At 50.1% G+C, this 14,799-nt stretch overlaps 1 protein-coding gene across 1 annotated transcript in view; it reads left to right on the top strand.

The window, feature by feature from the left end:
- OCSTAMP (osteoclast stimulatory transmembrane protein) overlaps nt 1–10,419 on the top strand; it is a 28,844-nt gene extending 18,425 nt beyond the window's left edge. Inside the window, exons 3-4 of the mRNA XM_071211827.1 lie at nt 5,073–6,075; nt 9,746–10,419. Coding sequence (XP_071067928.1) covers nt 5,073–6,075; nt 9,746–10,144 — 1,402 coding nt within the window. The 3' untranslated portion in view covers nt 10,145–10,419. The remainder of the gene's footprint in view (nt 1–5,072; nt 6,076–9,745) is intronic.
- Nucleotides 10,420–14,799: the final 4,380 nt, after the last annotated feature.

The raw sequence follows: 14,799 nt of genomic DNA, 5'->3' as shown, positions 1-14,799 counted from the left end.
GCTATTTGCGGTGCCAGCTGCTCTAGGTTATTAACAAGGCTGTGAGGTCTGCAAATTCCTCTCTGCTGGCCAGTGGAACCCAGCAGCTCACCAGGTGGACTGGAACAGGACCGCTGGGTGTAAGTCATGGCTCTGTCTCTTACTAATTGAGTCACTTAACCAAGTGACTTAGTGCCCCGGGTCTCAGTTTTCTGAGCTGAAGAATGGGGATATTGATAGGCCAAACCACAAAGTGCTGTTGAAAGTAAGGATATGGTGACTTCGAATGGAAATTGTCTAGAAGGGTGCTTGGCACGTAGTAAATGTTCAATAAATGCTGTTACAATCATTCATCTTTTTCAAGAGGAGGAAACTGATACTCAAAGAGGGCAGGTCACCTGAGCTAGGTAGGGACAGAACTGGGATTGAAGGCCAGGTCCTTGCCTGGCTAAAAGACAGGAAAGGGGCTGCAGCAGGGATGGCGGGTAAGAGTCTCAGCAGGGGTCCAGTTGCCTCCATCTGAGTCAGGGACCAGGCTCCCCCCGGGACACAAAACTATGGAGACGGAGGGAAAGGGAAAACAGAGTAGAGTTCTAGTCCCAACACTATGACTAAGGAGGTTTGTGGCTTCTCTGACCTCAGTCTCCTCCTCTGTGAAATGGGGCTAATTCTAACTTCGTGCTTTGTGTGTCAGGATGAGAGATGTTGCTTAGAGAGGGCGTTCCTTTCTCTTCCCACACATTCTACCCACTCCTGCCTGTGGGAAGAGGACCGGGCAGCTGGCCCAGCCCCCTGGGATGTGGGCCCAGGCAGGGCGGGCCAAGGTGCCAGGAGGGTTTAATTAAAGGGCGGAAAAGCAGAAGCAACAGGGTTTCCCTAGCGCTGCGGCCTCGAATCCCCCGCTTCCTCTCCACCTGCGGCTGCTGCCGGACACCGCCCGCCTGGACGGCTGTTCAGGGGGCCATGAGGGCCTTCTGGAGGGCAGCCGAGCGCCTCACCAGGACCAGGTAGGTCTGAGGGCCTTTGGACATTGGGGGGCCACAGGCAAGAAAATGGGCTCAACCAGGCGCGAGGGGTCTGAAGCCCCAGGTCTCGGGCACTGCCGTTCCCTGGCTGGTCACGAATGGATCCTCACCTCTCTGAGCCTCAGTTTCCCAATCTGTGCAATGGGGGTAATAATTATGTCTATGAGGCTGTCTTGAGAGTGGGATGAGAAAATGCACGCATTGGGCTTGGCAGAGTGCTCAGCTCAGAGTGAGCACTCAGTAGATGGCAGCGAGTTTCCTCATTATTTAAAGCTCTTACCAGAGGATGGGGCCCCCGATATGACTTTGTCTTAGCTTTCATTCCTGAAATCATTTATATGATTAGCTGTTATTTAAACAGCTACCACGGCCCAAATACTAAGTGTATAGTAGAAGGGAGTGTTTAGTCCCAAACTCGAATGCCGTCAGGTGCCAGGAAGGGAGCACACCTGTGGAGGGCACCTGGGCAGGCAGGCAGCCCGTCCTTGGTGAGTGGTGGGCACTGGTCACAGGCTGTGCACCTGCCTGCGGGGGGCAGGGGATGCTCAGTGCCAGCCAGCTTTGGCAAGGGTGGGAACGCCAACCCAGATGCTCTGATTTCTTAAGAAAAGCAGGAAATCTGGATTTCAATGTGAAATGTCCTTGTTTTCCACTGGGGACAGATGACACACACACACACACACACACACTCCCTCCATCACAGCTCCTCACTGTTCTAATCTCCCCAGCTCCCCATTTCCTGATAGTGCTGGTCAGATCTCAGGATCTTCACGTGCACTGTCCTTTTTGTCAGGGTTGCCCAACCTCGCTTTCCACCTAAGAACTGACACTTGTCCTTCCAGCCCCAGCTCTAATGCCACCTCTTCCAGGAAGCCTTCCTGACTCTCCTAGGTAAAATCTAGTCACTCTTCTCCTACCCCACCCCACCCCAGGACAAAATGTACCATTCTGAGAGCATTTTCCATGCTAAATTAAACTCCAATGCTCTGCTTAAATCTCCCCAATTAGTCCATGAATGCCTCAAGTGGATGGACCATAAGGTAATTTATCTTTGTATCCACAGAGGTCAGCACAGAGCCTGGCACAGCAGAGGAGCCATTAAAGAGTTTAATAATAGTCGTAATAATAGTAATAGTAATTTTATACACTTAATAATTTTAACAAGTTCATAGGGTCCTTCCTATGTGCCAGGCATTGTATAAAGTGATTTGTGTGCATTATTTCATTTTATTGTTACAGATTCCCAGTGACAAAAGTTCCTTTAGTTGTAGTCAGGACTCCTTTAGTTGCAAGTGACAAAAATTCATCTCATACTGGCTTTAAAAAAAGAGATTTTCCTGGCCCAGGCAACAGAATGGTCCAGGATACATCTGGATGTCAGGCATGGTTGGAGCCAGGGACACAAGTGATGCCACTGGGAATCTTCTGTTCCTGTTTCTCAGCTCTGCCTTCCTGTGTTGCCTTCATCAGAGGCAGACGCATACTATGGGTGGCCCCAAAGCTCCAGGCATCCCTCCTACCAGCTTGGCTCTCCAGATGAGAGCAGTCCTTTCTCAACGGTTCCAGCAAAGCCCAAGGTGGCTGTGGTTCTTGTATCGGTTAGACCTGGCCATGTGCCCACCCCTCAAACTGACGACAGTGGGGAGTCAGGGGCTTTGCCTGTAACCAACAGAACATTCACCTCCCCGCCACCCTCCCTGCCCAATCTCCATACAACCACGTGCCTGGTCTCACTTAAAATTCATGATCTCTAACTTCAAGTTCTTATGGCTGCCCAGCGTGTATAGTATTTCCCTAGTTCATTTGTTCTCCCCCTTTCCTAGACAACTCTTTTAAGCCTTCACTTTTGTTTTCAAGCCTCCATCCCCGCATCCTGCCTTCTCACTGTGGCGGCTACCTTGTTCCTGCAAGTACTTACGGAGTGCCCGCAACGTGCCGACCCCCTGCCGCGCACGTGGGATATCCCTTCATCATCAGGGATTGAACTCCTATCTGCAAACATGCTGTAGCTTCTCTCACCTTAAATGAACGCTCCTGACCCCATCACCCCTTCAGCTACTGCTCCATTTCTCTGCTCTCTTTACTGCAAAAATTATTCAAAAGAGTTGTCTGCCTCCCACTTTTCTCCTGGTCTCTCCTGGTCATGCTCTAGGTAGGCTTTTGCCCAACACGCCACCAAAGCTGCCCTGGTCAAAGTCACTGGTGACCCCCACATGTCTCCACCCAATGGTCCTTGCACAGTCTTCATTTTACTTGACCCACCAGCAGCATTTGGGCGTATTTGATCATTCCCTCCTTCTTAAAAACATGCTATTTTCTTGGCCCCCCAAACACCACGCTGCCTGCTTCTCAGTCTCTGTTGCTGACAAGTCTTCATCTCCCACCCCTGAACCCTGGAGTGCCCCCGGGCTCAGACCTTGCATCTTGTAAGAAACAAAGTTTAGTTTAGTTTTCACATAAAGGAAGAAAATATTGATTAATGTAACCTGGCAGCCTACTGCCTCAGTTTCCCACTCCCGGGTTAAACAACAACAACAAAAAAAACAGCTTAAGCCAGTCCTATAGGCAATAAAAAGATGCCCAAGAAAGAAATTAAGTCAATAGCAACTCAGCACTAAATTCCATTCCTTATTTGGCAAAGGGGAGCAGGTAAAAACGAAAATGGTTGGAATGTGATGGGGGAAGCAGTTAATCACAAACTTTTACGCGGGAAAGTTAGATCTTCTCGGATAGGCTGTCACCTCTGAAGCATCCAATCTATGGAGAAACAGAGGAAGGGCTTGCGTGCTAGGCTTTGGGGTATAAATTGTGTCCTTTTTCTTTGTTTGGGGAGCCAGCCATGTTTTCTAGTTGTGTGCCGCTTCTTGCAAGATCGAAAATAAATTCTTTTCTTCTCCACAATCGGGTGAGCCTTCTTTCTTCCAGAAGATTTCTTTCTAACAATCTCTCTCTTCCCCTTGAGGAATCTCCTCCTACACCATGGCTTTGAATATCCCATATACAACAATTAACAATGCACCACTGTAGATCTCCAGCCTCACCTCTCCTCCAAATTCCAGACTTGTATTTCCACCGTATACTCAACAGCTCCACGGAATGGCTAAATCAGCATCTTAAATTCAGGAATTCCAAACGGATTTCCTCTTTTCCTCCCTCCATTCAAACCTGCTCCACCCACAGATTTCCCATCTCAGGCCTTTGGTTGCTCAGACTCAAAAACTCATTGTCATCTTGACTCCTCTCTTTCTCTCACACCCACAGCCAATCTGTCTGCACTTCTTGTCAGCCCTACCTACGAAATATATCCAAACTCCATCCTCTTACTGCCTCCTCTGCCACTACTTTAAGGTAAGCTCTATGAGGGCATGGATTTTTGTCGGTCTTAGTCATGCCTGCTTCTCCAACGGCGAGCAGATAGTAGTTGCTTAATAAATGTTTGTTGAATGTAATATATACATACTTGTATATATATATACATATGTATAGATGTACATGTATGTATATACATATATTGTACATGTACATATACGTACCTGTATATATACATACATATATTTGTATATGTATATATACATATAAAGATGGTAGAAAGGAACCTATCACAGCCAAGGTAGAAAAGTCCCTCAGAAGCTGACTGGTCCATCCCCAACCCCGATTACAGAGCAGAAACTGAGGTCCATAAAGAAGGGAAAGTCCATGACTATGAGTTCAAGTGTAACAGCCGTTCCCTCTCTCTCTTTCCTCTGCTCTTCTCTCTCCATGATGATTTCATTCTCTTGGACCAGTTGCCCTCAAAAGACTAATCTTGAGCTCAAGTTGCCCAGCCTTCCCTCCCCACGTCCTCAGGAGCTGCGCGTGAACCAGGCCCGTCCCTGACACTTCCGCTGAGGAGAAGCCTGGGGAGGGGGCTCCCTGCTTCAGCGTGAGTCCTCAGGACTCTGAGGGTCCCCTGGGAAGGCTGCCTGCCCCTGGGCCTGGAGGGGTGGGTGGAGTCTGTTAGCAGGCAGAGGGTCTGGGCAGAGAGCCCCCACCCCTGATGGAGGATCCCCCCCATTTCCTTGTGTGCAGGTGCAGCTCCTGGCCCGTGGGGGTGTGCAAGGCCCTTGCCCCGCTGCAGGCCTGCTGGGATGCCTTCTCCAGGCCGGTCCCAGCCAGCCGTGGCCAGCTGCTGACCCAGCTCCTGCTGTGTGGTTCCCTGGCCGCCTCTGCCGCGGGTCTGGCTCACCACTGGCTGGCGTCCTCGTTGCTTTATCCGCCGGGGCCCTCGGCTGTCGCAGCCACCGCCTGTGGCCTCCTGGTCTTCCTGGGCCTGGGCCTGGTGCCCCCGGCCCGCTGCCTGTTTGCGCTCAGCGTGCCCACCCTGGGCACGGAGCAGGGCCGCCGGCTGCTCCTGTCCTGCAGCACCGCCACCCTGGCTGTCGCCGTGGTGCCCAACGTCTTGGCCAACGTGGGCGCAGCCGGGCGGGTGCTGAGGTGTGTCACCGAGGGCTCCCTGGAAAGTCTGCTCAACACCACCCACCAGCTGCACACGGCGGCCAGGGCTCTGGGCCCCGCGGACCAAGCGGGCAGCCGGCGCCTGAAGTTCGAGGTTCAGGGCAACGGCTCCGCCTTCCGGCTTCACATGCTCAGGGCCACTCAGCAGATCCTGGGGGATTTCTCTGACCTGGAGGCCCTGGCCCGGGCAGCGGTGCTGGGGGCGCAGCGGGTGGTTGCCGGGCTCTTCGTCCTGGGCCTCCTGCTGGAGTCGGCCTGGTACCTCCATCGCTACCTGACTGACCCGCACTTCGACAACATCTATGCCACACGGCAGCTGGCTCGGCGGCTGGCAGAGGCCCAGGCCACGCACCTGGTGGCCTCCCCGCCAGCCTGGCTGCTCCGGGCGGCCCGGCCCAGGCTGTCGCAGGAGGAGCTGCTGCGTTGTCTGCTAAGGCTGGGGCTGCTCACCCCGCTCCTGGTGACCACAGCCGTGGCCGTGGCCACAGACCACGTGGCCTTCCTCCTGGCGCAGGCGGCCGTGGACTGGGCTCAGAAGCTGCCCGCTGTGCCTGTCACGCTCGCTGTCAAGTACGATGTAAGTGTGGTGACGGGAGGAGGGGATTGGGGCTGGGGGGGTGGGGTCGAGGGTGAAGGGAGTGGGGGGAGCTGAGGTGGTGCTGGTGGTGGAGAGAAGGGGTGGAGCTTGCTGAACCCTTGATTTGCAATGGAATTTTCCTCGCCTTCAAGTCATGCGCCTCCAGGGGTGGAGGTTAGGGCCTCCATGGATGAACTCAATCTCAAGAGGGCCCTGAGGTGGGCAGATGTGGGCACTGAAACCCAGAGGTGTTAAAGTAACTTCCTTGCCTCCTAAGGTCACCCTGGTCACAAGGGACAGAATGTCCCAGCCTTGTGGTCCTCCTTTGTAGGGACTGGACCAATCCTCCTTATCTTCCAAGGCTGTTGTGAGTCTTTAATGCGATAATGTCTCTAAAGGTATACCGAGTGAGCTTCTCATATGCAAGAGATGTTGACTCATATTAAAAACTCAAATCTATACATATCAGACTGGAAGAGACCTAAAGAATGGTTTAGATTATGGTTTGAGACTATGTCCAGCAGGCCAAATCCTGCTGGGTCCCTACGTATGTAAGTGAAGTTTTACCCAACCACATCCATTCCTTTACTTTTTTCTTGTCTGTGGCAGCTTTGGCTCTATAAAGGGTAAGTTGAGTAGTTGTCAGCCTGCAAAGCCTAAAATATTTACTATCCGGCCCTTCCCATAAAAAGTCTGTTGAGCTCTGATCAAAATTTGTGGTTTTCAATCTTTTGCCACAAATCTTTTTCTTTTTAATGGTGAAATCTCATACAAAAGTCATTTGCACGAAACATGCCAAAATGTCAGACTTTGAGCTAATGATATGAACAGTTAATATTTATTGAGAACTTATTATATGCTAGGAAAGTATTGTACAAATTGCACAAAATCAATTTAGGAATCATGACCAGCTTTATTTTATTTTATTTATTTATTTTTTTAGGTGGTACCAGGGATTGAACCCGGGACCTCAGATATGGGAAGCAGGTGTTCAATCACTTGAGCTATACTCCCTCTCCATATTTCTTAATGATATAGAATAAACTAGAAAATTATCCAAATATATTGTAGGTGATAAAGCCATGTATTGTTTTGAGAAGGTTTTCTTCAATTACAAAATAAACTGTGCTTGAAGGGTGCCGTAAAATGCATTTTTTTACTGTAGGTTGCAGTAAAGAAACATGCCAGGCAGTATTCTAAGGGGGTTGCCAGATGTATTGTATTTCATTAAATGTGAGGTGCCATCAATTGCAAGTCAGACCATTATATTACACATCATAAGGAAGGAAAATCCAGCCTATCAAACTCTGATACATTGCTTTTTCATCACTTAGAATTTTCATTTTATTAGCATAAACTAGTACACTTAGCCTTATTTAACAAAGATTTGTTTTATCATATATTTCTCATGTATACATAGAAAGAAAAATAGTGAAATCATCTGGGGAAGGTTTTCCTAAAACCTCTTCACCTTTAAGCCTGACTCGTCAGTGTCTCTTGTGTTTCACACAATACCGCTCTCCAAGCCTTCAAGTGTCGGTGATGCTCTGCTATTGTCTCCAGCATTTTCTTCCAAGCCTCTGTCCCACCTTGGAGGTTTTGAGGCTGGCATTCTCTTGATCCTTTCAGAAAGCATGAACTGGCCAGACCAGCCTCTCGGGGCTTTGGCCTTCTGTCATCTCTTCTGAGGGTCTTGAAGATTTCTCCTGCCTTCGGTTGAACTGCAAGGTGTGCGACAGGCTCTCCTCTCCTACGTGTGTTAGTGGCACTGCAGAACCCAGCTCTGTGTATTGTGTGTGTCCTTTCGTTGGTTGTTACTTGGCAAGAAAATAAGGAATGAGGGTCATCCCTCAGAGATGAACATTTGCTTCACTAGTAGCACACATGTGCCCTGCTGTCCTTTCCTTGCCTTTTGGTGAACACAATGACCATTCACTTGTGTCAGTGGGATTTTAAATGTGGGTCCAGGTGGAGCTCAAGTGCGACACAATAGGAAACCGGGGCCTTAGGGCCTGAGAAAAGATAGTTTGCTACTCACAGGTCCCAGGGAGAGAGGAGTGCGACTGGCGCGGGTGGCTCAGCCTGTGAGTAGGGAGCACACGGGTAGAGCCAGAGGGACCCGTGGGCTTGTTCTTTGTGTGTTTTTTATAAGATTATTTATTTATTTATTCTCTCCCCACATTGTTTGCACTTGCTGTCTGCTCTCTGTTTGTCTTCTTTTTAGGAGACACTGGGACCAAACCCGGGACTTTCCATGTGGGAGGGAGGCACCCAATCACTTGAGCCACTCTGCTCCCAACTTTTTGTGTCCCTCATTGTTTCCTGGCTGTGTCATTTTGTTGCATCATCTTGTTGTGTCTACTTGCTGTGTTGCTTAGGAGGCACAGGGAACCAAACCCAGGGCCTCACATTCGGTAGGCAGGCACCTAGCCACTTGAGCCACATCTGCTTCCCATGTACTTTATTGTGATCCACAGGTGCAGGTTAGATATCCCCTGGGAGGCAAAGATTATATTAACACTATTTACTGAAACATTCTTCCACTTGGTTCTTTTTTTTTTTTTACTTCTGATTTAAAAAAAATATATATTTATTTATTTCTCTCCCCTTCCCCCCCCCACCCTGGTTGTCTGCTCTCTGTGTCTGTTTGCTGCATCTTCTTTGTCCACTTCTGTTGTCAGCGGCACCGGGAATCTGTGTTTCTTTTTGTTGCGTCATCTTGTTGTGTCAGCTCTCCATGTGTGCGGCGCCATTCCTGGGCAGGCTGCACTTTCTTTCACGCTGGGCGGCTCTCCTTACGGGGTGCACTCCTTGCGCGTGGGGCTCCCCTACATGGGTGACACCCCTGCATGGCACAGCACTCCTTGAGCACATCAGCACCGTGCATGGGCCAGCTCCACACGGGTCAAGGAGACCTGGGGTTTGAACCGCAGACCTCCCATGTGGTAGACGGACGCCCTAACCACTGGGCCAAGTCCGCCGCCTACTTCTGATTTTAAAAGACAACATTTTCATCTGCCTCTAAAAGTACTGTGAGTCCTGGGTGCTGTGCCTGCTGTACTGAATGGAGAAGTTGGCCTTGGAACCAAGCACTCCAGCTCCATTATCCAAATGACTGACCTCTGACCTCCCTGCCTCTCCAGATCCCTGTCTTCCTGCTCTGGCATACCCCACGAACATGGCACAGCATGGCACTTATGAGCAGAATCTTGGGAGCCCCCTCGGCTGGGACTAACCCCTGACCCTGCCACCCATGACCTTGGGCTCCCCATCTTTTAGTTGAGGATCATGCTAGGCTTGATCTCAAAGTAACATGCTTATTTGATGAAATAGTATGTCTAAAGTATTTGCAAGGGGCTTGACAAGGAGTCAATGCCCATAAGCCCTAATTTTTGTTTTTTGCTTAAATATTCTGCTCAAAGATAGTAATTACAAAGAAGCATAGCATTTGTCAGATGCTTTCCATTTGGCAAAAAGCCTGTTTCAGATTTCCGATCTCATTCCATCCTCCCCCAAACCTTAGGTGGCGGGGATTATTTCTGTGCCCATTTTGCAGATGAGTGCCGGGAAAGTTGGACCCATCCAACCCTGCAGGAATCCATGAGCAGTGGGAGGAGGCAGCAGGCACAGTGCCTGTCCCCTTGACCCAACCTTTTCCCGCGTCTTGAAGGTGGCGTACACGGTCCTGGACTTCATCCCCTTCCTCTTCAACCAGCGGCCTGCAGGGAGCCCCCTCCTCTCCGCCCACAGCACCCACCAGTGGGAGCTCCGCCTCACCTCTCCCGGCTGCCCACTGCTGCCCGCCCAGCGCCCCCGCGTGGCCGCCCCGCTGGCTGCCGGCACCCTGCAGCTCCTGGCTTGCTCCACTGTCCTCCTGGAGATCTACGCCCGCCGCCTGAGGCACGCCGTCGCCGCTTCCTTCTTCACGGCCCAGGAGGCCAGGCGCGCCCGCCACCTCCACGCCCGGCTCCAGCGCAGGCACGACAGGTACCAAGCCCGGCGGCTGTGCGGCGCGGCGCCCCCCTGCTCGGGACTGCCAGGCCTGCCCTCAGGGACCCCGCACGGGTGACAGGACCGCTGCATGCTGGACGCTTGGCAGAACGGAGAGCAGTGGGCAGAGGGAAAAGAGCTTTGGAGTCACTCAGACCTGACTGGCCACCCTGGCCCCTCGGCTGCCTTCCTAGGGGACCTCGGGCAGGTCACTTCGCCTCGCTGAGCCCCCGTCTCTGCATCGGCATAATGGCTGCGGAGACGGCTGACGTCACCGACCTGCCACGCAGGCATTTGGGGAGGATGGAACGAGGTATTGGGCATCAAAGTCCTCCAGGGACAGTGAGGGCCTCTGTCAAGGTGGAGTCAAAGAAATGCTCCCTGGGGCCCCGGGGGTGTGCGGGGTGGGCGGTCAAGGCTCTCGTCCTCCTCAGCTGCTTTAACTATTAGGTGGAGACTTGGCATCATGAATTTGTCTAAAGGCTCCTGGAACTGATTTATATGCCTCTGGAATCCTCCTTGAACTTATTTCTAGTAATCTAACATTTTCTTGATTTTATAAATAAATATATTTATTAAATCTTAAATTCGATAATTTATTCCTTTGCTTCAAATTCCTTCAGGGGCTTCCCATCTAGGGTTGCCAGGTTTAGCAAATGAAAATACAGGCTGCCTGGTCAAATCTGAATTTCAGATAAACAATGAATAATTTGTCCCAAGTAAACTGCTTGGGACATATTTAGTACTCAACAATTATTCATTGTTTATCTGAAATTCAAACTTAACCAGGCACCCTGTGTTTTATTGGGCAACTCTTTCCCCATCAAACTTAGAATAGAATCCAAACTCCTTACCCTGTGGGCTAGATATTCTGTTTGCCCTTCTAGAGCATTCTCTGCCCTTCTCTAATCTGCCCTCTTGTCCAGGAGGCTGACCTCTGACCAGCTTCTTTGCATCATTCAGTTATCAGTTCAGATGTCACCTCCTCAGAGAAGCCTTCCCTGACTACCCTAATATTGCCCCCCCATCCTACCTGGTTTCACTCTATCACAGGGGTTGCAGCCAGTGCCTATTTTTGTGAATAGTTTTATTTGAACACTGCTGCACCCATTTGTTTAAGGATTGTCTATGGCTGCTTTTGCTACAATGGCAGATTTGAGTAGCTGAGACAGATACTGTATGACCCACAAAAATGACAATATGTACTATCTGCCCAGTTCCAGAAGAAGTTTGCAGACCCCTGCTCTATCACATCAGACTCTTTTGTTATCTCTACAATGCCCTTATCATTATCTGTTCTCTTACACAAGCATTTATATATTGTCTCTTTGTTTGCTTATCTGCCAGGGTGTTTGGTGTCACCCTGCAAGAATATAAACTCTCTGGGCGAGGACAATCTGCTCCTTGCCTTTTCCCGCTTCTAGAGGAGACCCACAGCCCTTGGCTTGTGGTCCCTTCTTCGCAGTGGCATCTCCAATCTCTGCTTTCATCCTCACATCTCCATTCTTTGACTCTACCCTTCCTGCCTCCATCTTAGAAGGACCTTGGGATGACATTGGACCCACTGGATAATCCAGAATAATCTCCCCATCTCAAGACTCATCACTAAATCCCATCTGCAAAGTCCATTTGCCATGGAAGGTTGCATATTCCCAGGTGCTGGGGCTTAGGACGTGGACATCTTTGGGGACAATCATTCTGTCCACCATGCATGTTGTCACGAGGACCTGCCTTTGGGGGCCCAGGGCTGGCATGATTCTCCCAAGCACTGGCTATTTCAGTGGAAACACTTGTCTGGGACTTATTGTTCCCGGTTTGCAACCCACCCCTCATGGCCACAAACTTGGCTCGATGCAGGCTGCTTCCAGTGCCTGACAATTCCCTTCTGCCACCCCTAGAACTGTGCTTTAGGAGGGAGCTGAGGCAAGAGGGGGCACGATTCTACCTCCAGTTTTCTATTCACACAATTACTTTCTACTGAGAGCCTTCTCTGTGCAGCCACTGCTTTGGGTGCTAGACATACTGTGGAGGACTAGCCAGAGTGGAGGCCCTTCACACACTCCATTACTGCAGCGAGAGGAAACAAACACGACATGAAATCACACTCTTTTATGGCTGGAGAGAGTCACAGAATCATAGAGTAGGAAGGGAGCATCAAGCCCCAAAGAGGAGGAAACTGAGGCACAGAAAAGGAAAGAGATTGCCCTTGGCCATACAGGTCAGGGGCAGGTCTTAGAAAAAGCTTGGGATTCTTGACTCAGGAGAGCCTGGTGGATACAAGCTTGGGCGTTGGAACCTGAGCCGACACCTCAGCGCTTGTGTCTCTGGGTGAATCCTTCTCTGTTTCAGTTTCCTCATCTGTTACATGGGGATAACAGTGCTACCTCATAGCATGGAAATGAGGATTAAACATTAACAGGGAAGCGGACTTGGCCCAGTGGTTAGGGCGTCCGTCTACCACATGAGAGGTCCGCAGTTCAAACCCCGGGCCTCCTTGACCCGTGTGGAGCTGGCCCATGCGCAGTACTGATATGTGCAAGGAGTGTGGTGCCATGCAGGGTTGTCCCCTGCGTAGGGGAGCCCCATACGCAAGGAGTGCATCCCATAAGGAGAGCCGCCCAGCGAGAAAGAAAGTGCAGCCTGCCCAAGAATGGCACTGCCCACGTGGAGAGCTGGCACAACAAGATGATGCAACAGAGAGAGATACAGATTCCTGTGCTGCTGACAACAACAGAAGTGGACAAAGAAGAAGACACAGCAAATAGACACAGAGAACAGACAACGGGGGGGGGGGGAGGGTAGAGAAATAAATAAATAAATCTTTAAAATAAAATTAAGGTTAACAAATGTGGTGTGCTTGGCGCATGGAAAACTGCCTTCAGATACAGGGTCGCAGGTACTTATGGGGTAGGACACTGGAGGCCCGTGTGGGAACTGAGATTCCAAGGGGCTATGGGCAGGGCTCCAACAGCCTCTTTAAAAGACAATCGGGATCCTCTAATGGAAAGAACATAGGATTAGGGGTAAGAAAGGTCTTTGTTCAAGTCCATGTTGCACCATTTAGCAGTACTGTGTGACACTGAACACATGGCTAAGACTCTATGGGCCTCATTTTCCTTTTCCCTTCAGTGGAGCTAACAGAAACATCCTCAAGTCCATGTGATATAAGCAGGGGAAGAAGCATCTAGCTCAGTCTTTACAAAGATTTAGTTTTCACTAACATTTCATTCATTTATTTTTAAAAAGTATTTATTGAGCACCTACGAGGTGCCAAGCCCTGTGGCAAAGGGGACAGGCCAGCTCCTTAGAGAACTTACATGCTAGATGAGAGATAAGTGCTGTGCCAGGGCAGCAGGCAATCTTAGACGGGCGCCAGGGAGACCTCCTGAGGAGAAGACATTTGAACTGAGGCCTGAGGATGAGTAGGGGCCAGGCAAGCACAAAGGAAGGGAAAGAGCATTCAAGTGCAAAGGCACCAAGGCGGGGACAAATGTGATGTTTCTGGTCAGAAAAGAGGACTTAGAGTTTATTAGGCAACTTGTCTGAGGACCTGGCCCCTTCCGGAAAACCCTCACGAGGCTACCTGTTGTGTTCAAGGGGCCACAGAAAGCAAAGGCTACTCTCAGCCCTCCTGAGAGCACCACACTTACCTCAGGACCCTATTAGTCTCTGCCCTAGAGACAGAAACATGCAGGGCTGGAACCTCTGTGTGGTGGCACATGCTTCCCCCTTCAACCCAACAACAGCCGTCTGAGGCAGGTGAAGGGGGCATTATCACACCCATTTTACAGATGGGAAAACTGAGGTTCAGAGAGGACTATGGGACTTGCCCAGTCATGAGCGGTAATGCTGACCTTTCTCCTTGCACCTACAAAAGAAAGGCTCCCAGATCCCAAACAAGCGAGATGAGAAAAGGGGGATAATTTCCCTTGACTGAGGAGGAAGAGACAGCCCTGGGGTCTACCAGTTGGGGAGAGTTGTCAAAGGACTTGGAAACTTGGCTGGATCAGGTGCCCTCTGCTGGACCCTCCTGGGAAAAGCCCAAATTCCCTGATGTCCTACCTTGCTCCCCATCTGAAATGCCAAGATGACTCAGGGAAAGAGTTAAGTGCCAGGTTCCAGTCCCCACGCCACCACTTGCTGGCTGAGCTCAGCCCGTTCCTCAACTGCGCTGGGTCTCAACTTTCTGAGGGGTAAATTGGGGCTCCCAGACTTAAGTCCCATGTGTTCCTCATTGCATCATATCCTGCTGAAGAGCCAGGGCTTGGGAGAACCTTGCCAGGCAGGAATCTTTTTGTGTCTGGCTTATTTCCTTCAACATGATGTCTTCAAGGTTCACCTATGTTGTAACGTGTATTAGCACTTCCTTTTTTTTTTTGCTGCTGAATAATATTCCTTGTAAGTATGTACAATATTTTACTTATCCATTTGCTTCCACCTTGTGGCTATTGTGAGTAATGCGGTTATAACCATTGTACAAATATCTGTTGGGTCCCTGCTTTCAAATCTTTTGGGTATATACCAAGAAGTGGGATTGCCAGGTCATATGTAAATTCTATTTTTAACTTTCTGAGGAACCACCAAACTGATTTCCCTGTTACATTCCCACCAAAGGGCTCCAATTTCTTGGCATCCTCACCAACACTTATTAGCCATTCTAGTGGGTGTGAAAGGGTATCTCATAGTGATTTGGATTTGCATTTCCTTGATGACCTATGACATTGAGCACCTTTT

The sequence above is a fragment of the Dasypus novemcinctus genome, chromosome 24, assembly GCF_030445035.2.
Source record: "Dasypus novemcinctus isolate mDasNov1 chromosome 24, mDasNov1.1.hap2, whole genome shotgun sequence".
NCBI classification, from domain to species: Eukaryota; Metazoa; Chordata; class Mammalia; order Cingulata; family Dasypodidae; genus Dasypus; species Dasypus novemcinctus.
The sequence above is the reverse complement of the archived record's forward strand: the minus strand, read 5'-3'. Positions and strand labels throughout refer to the sequence as shown.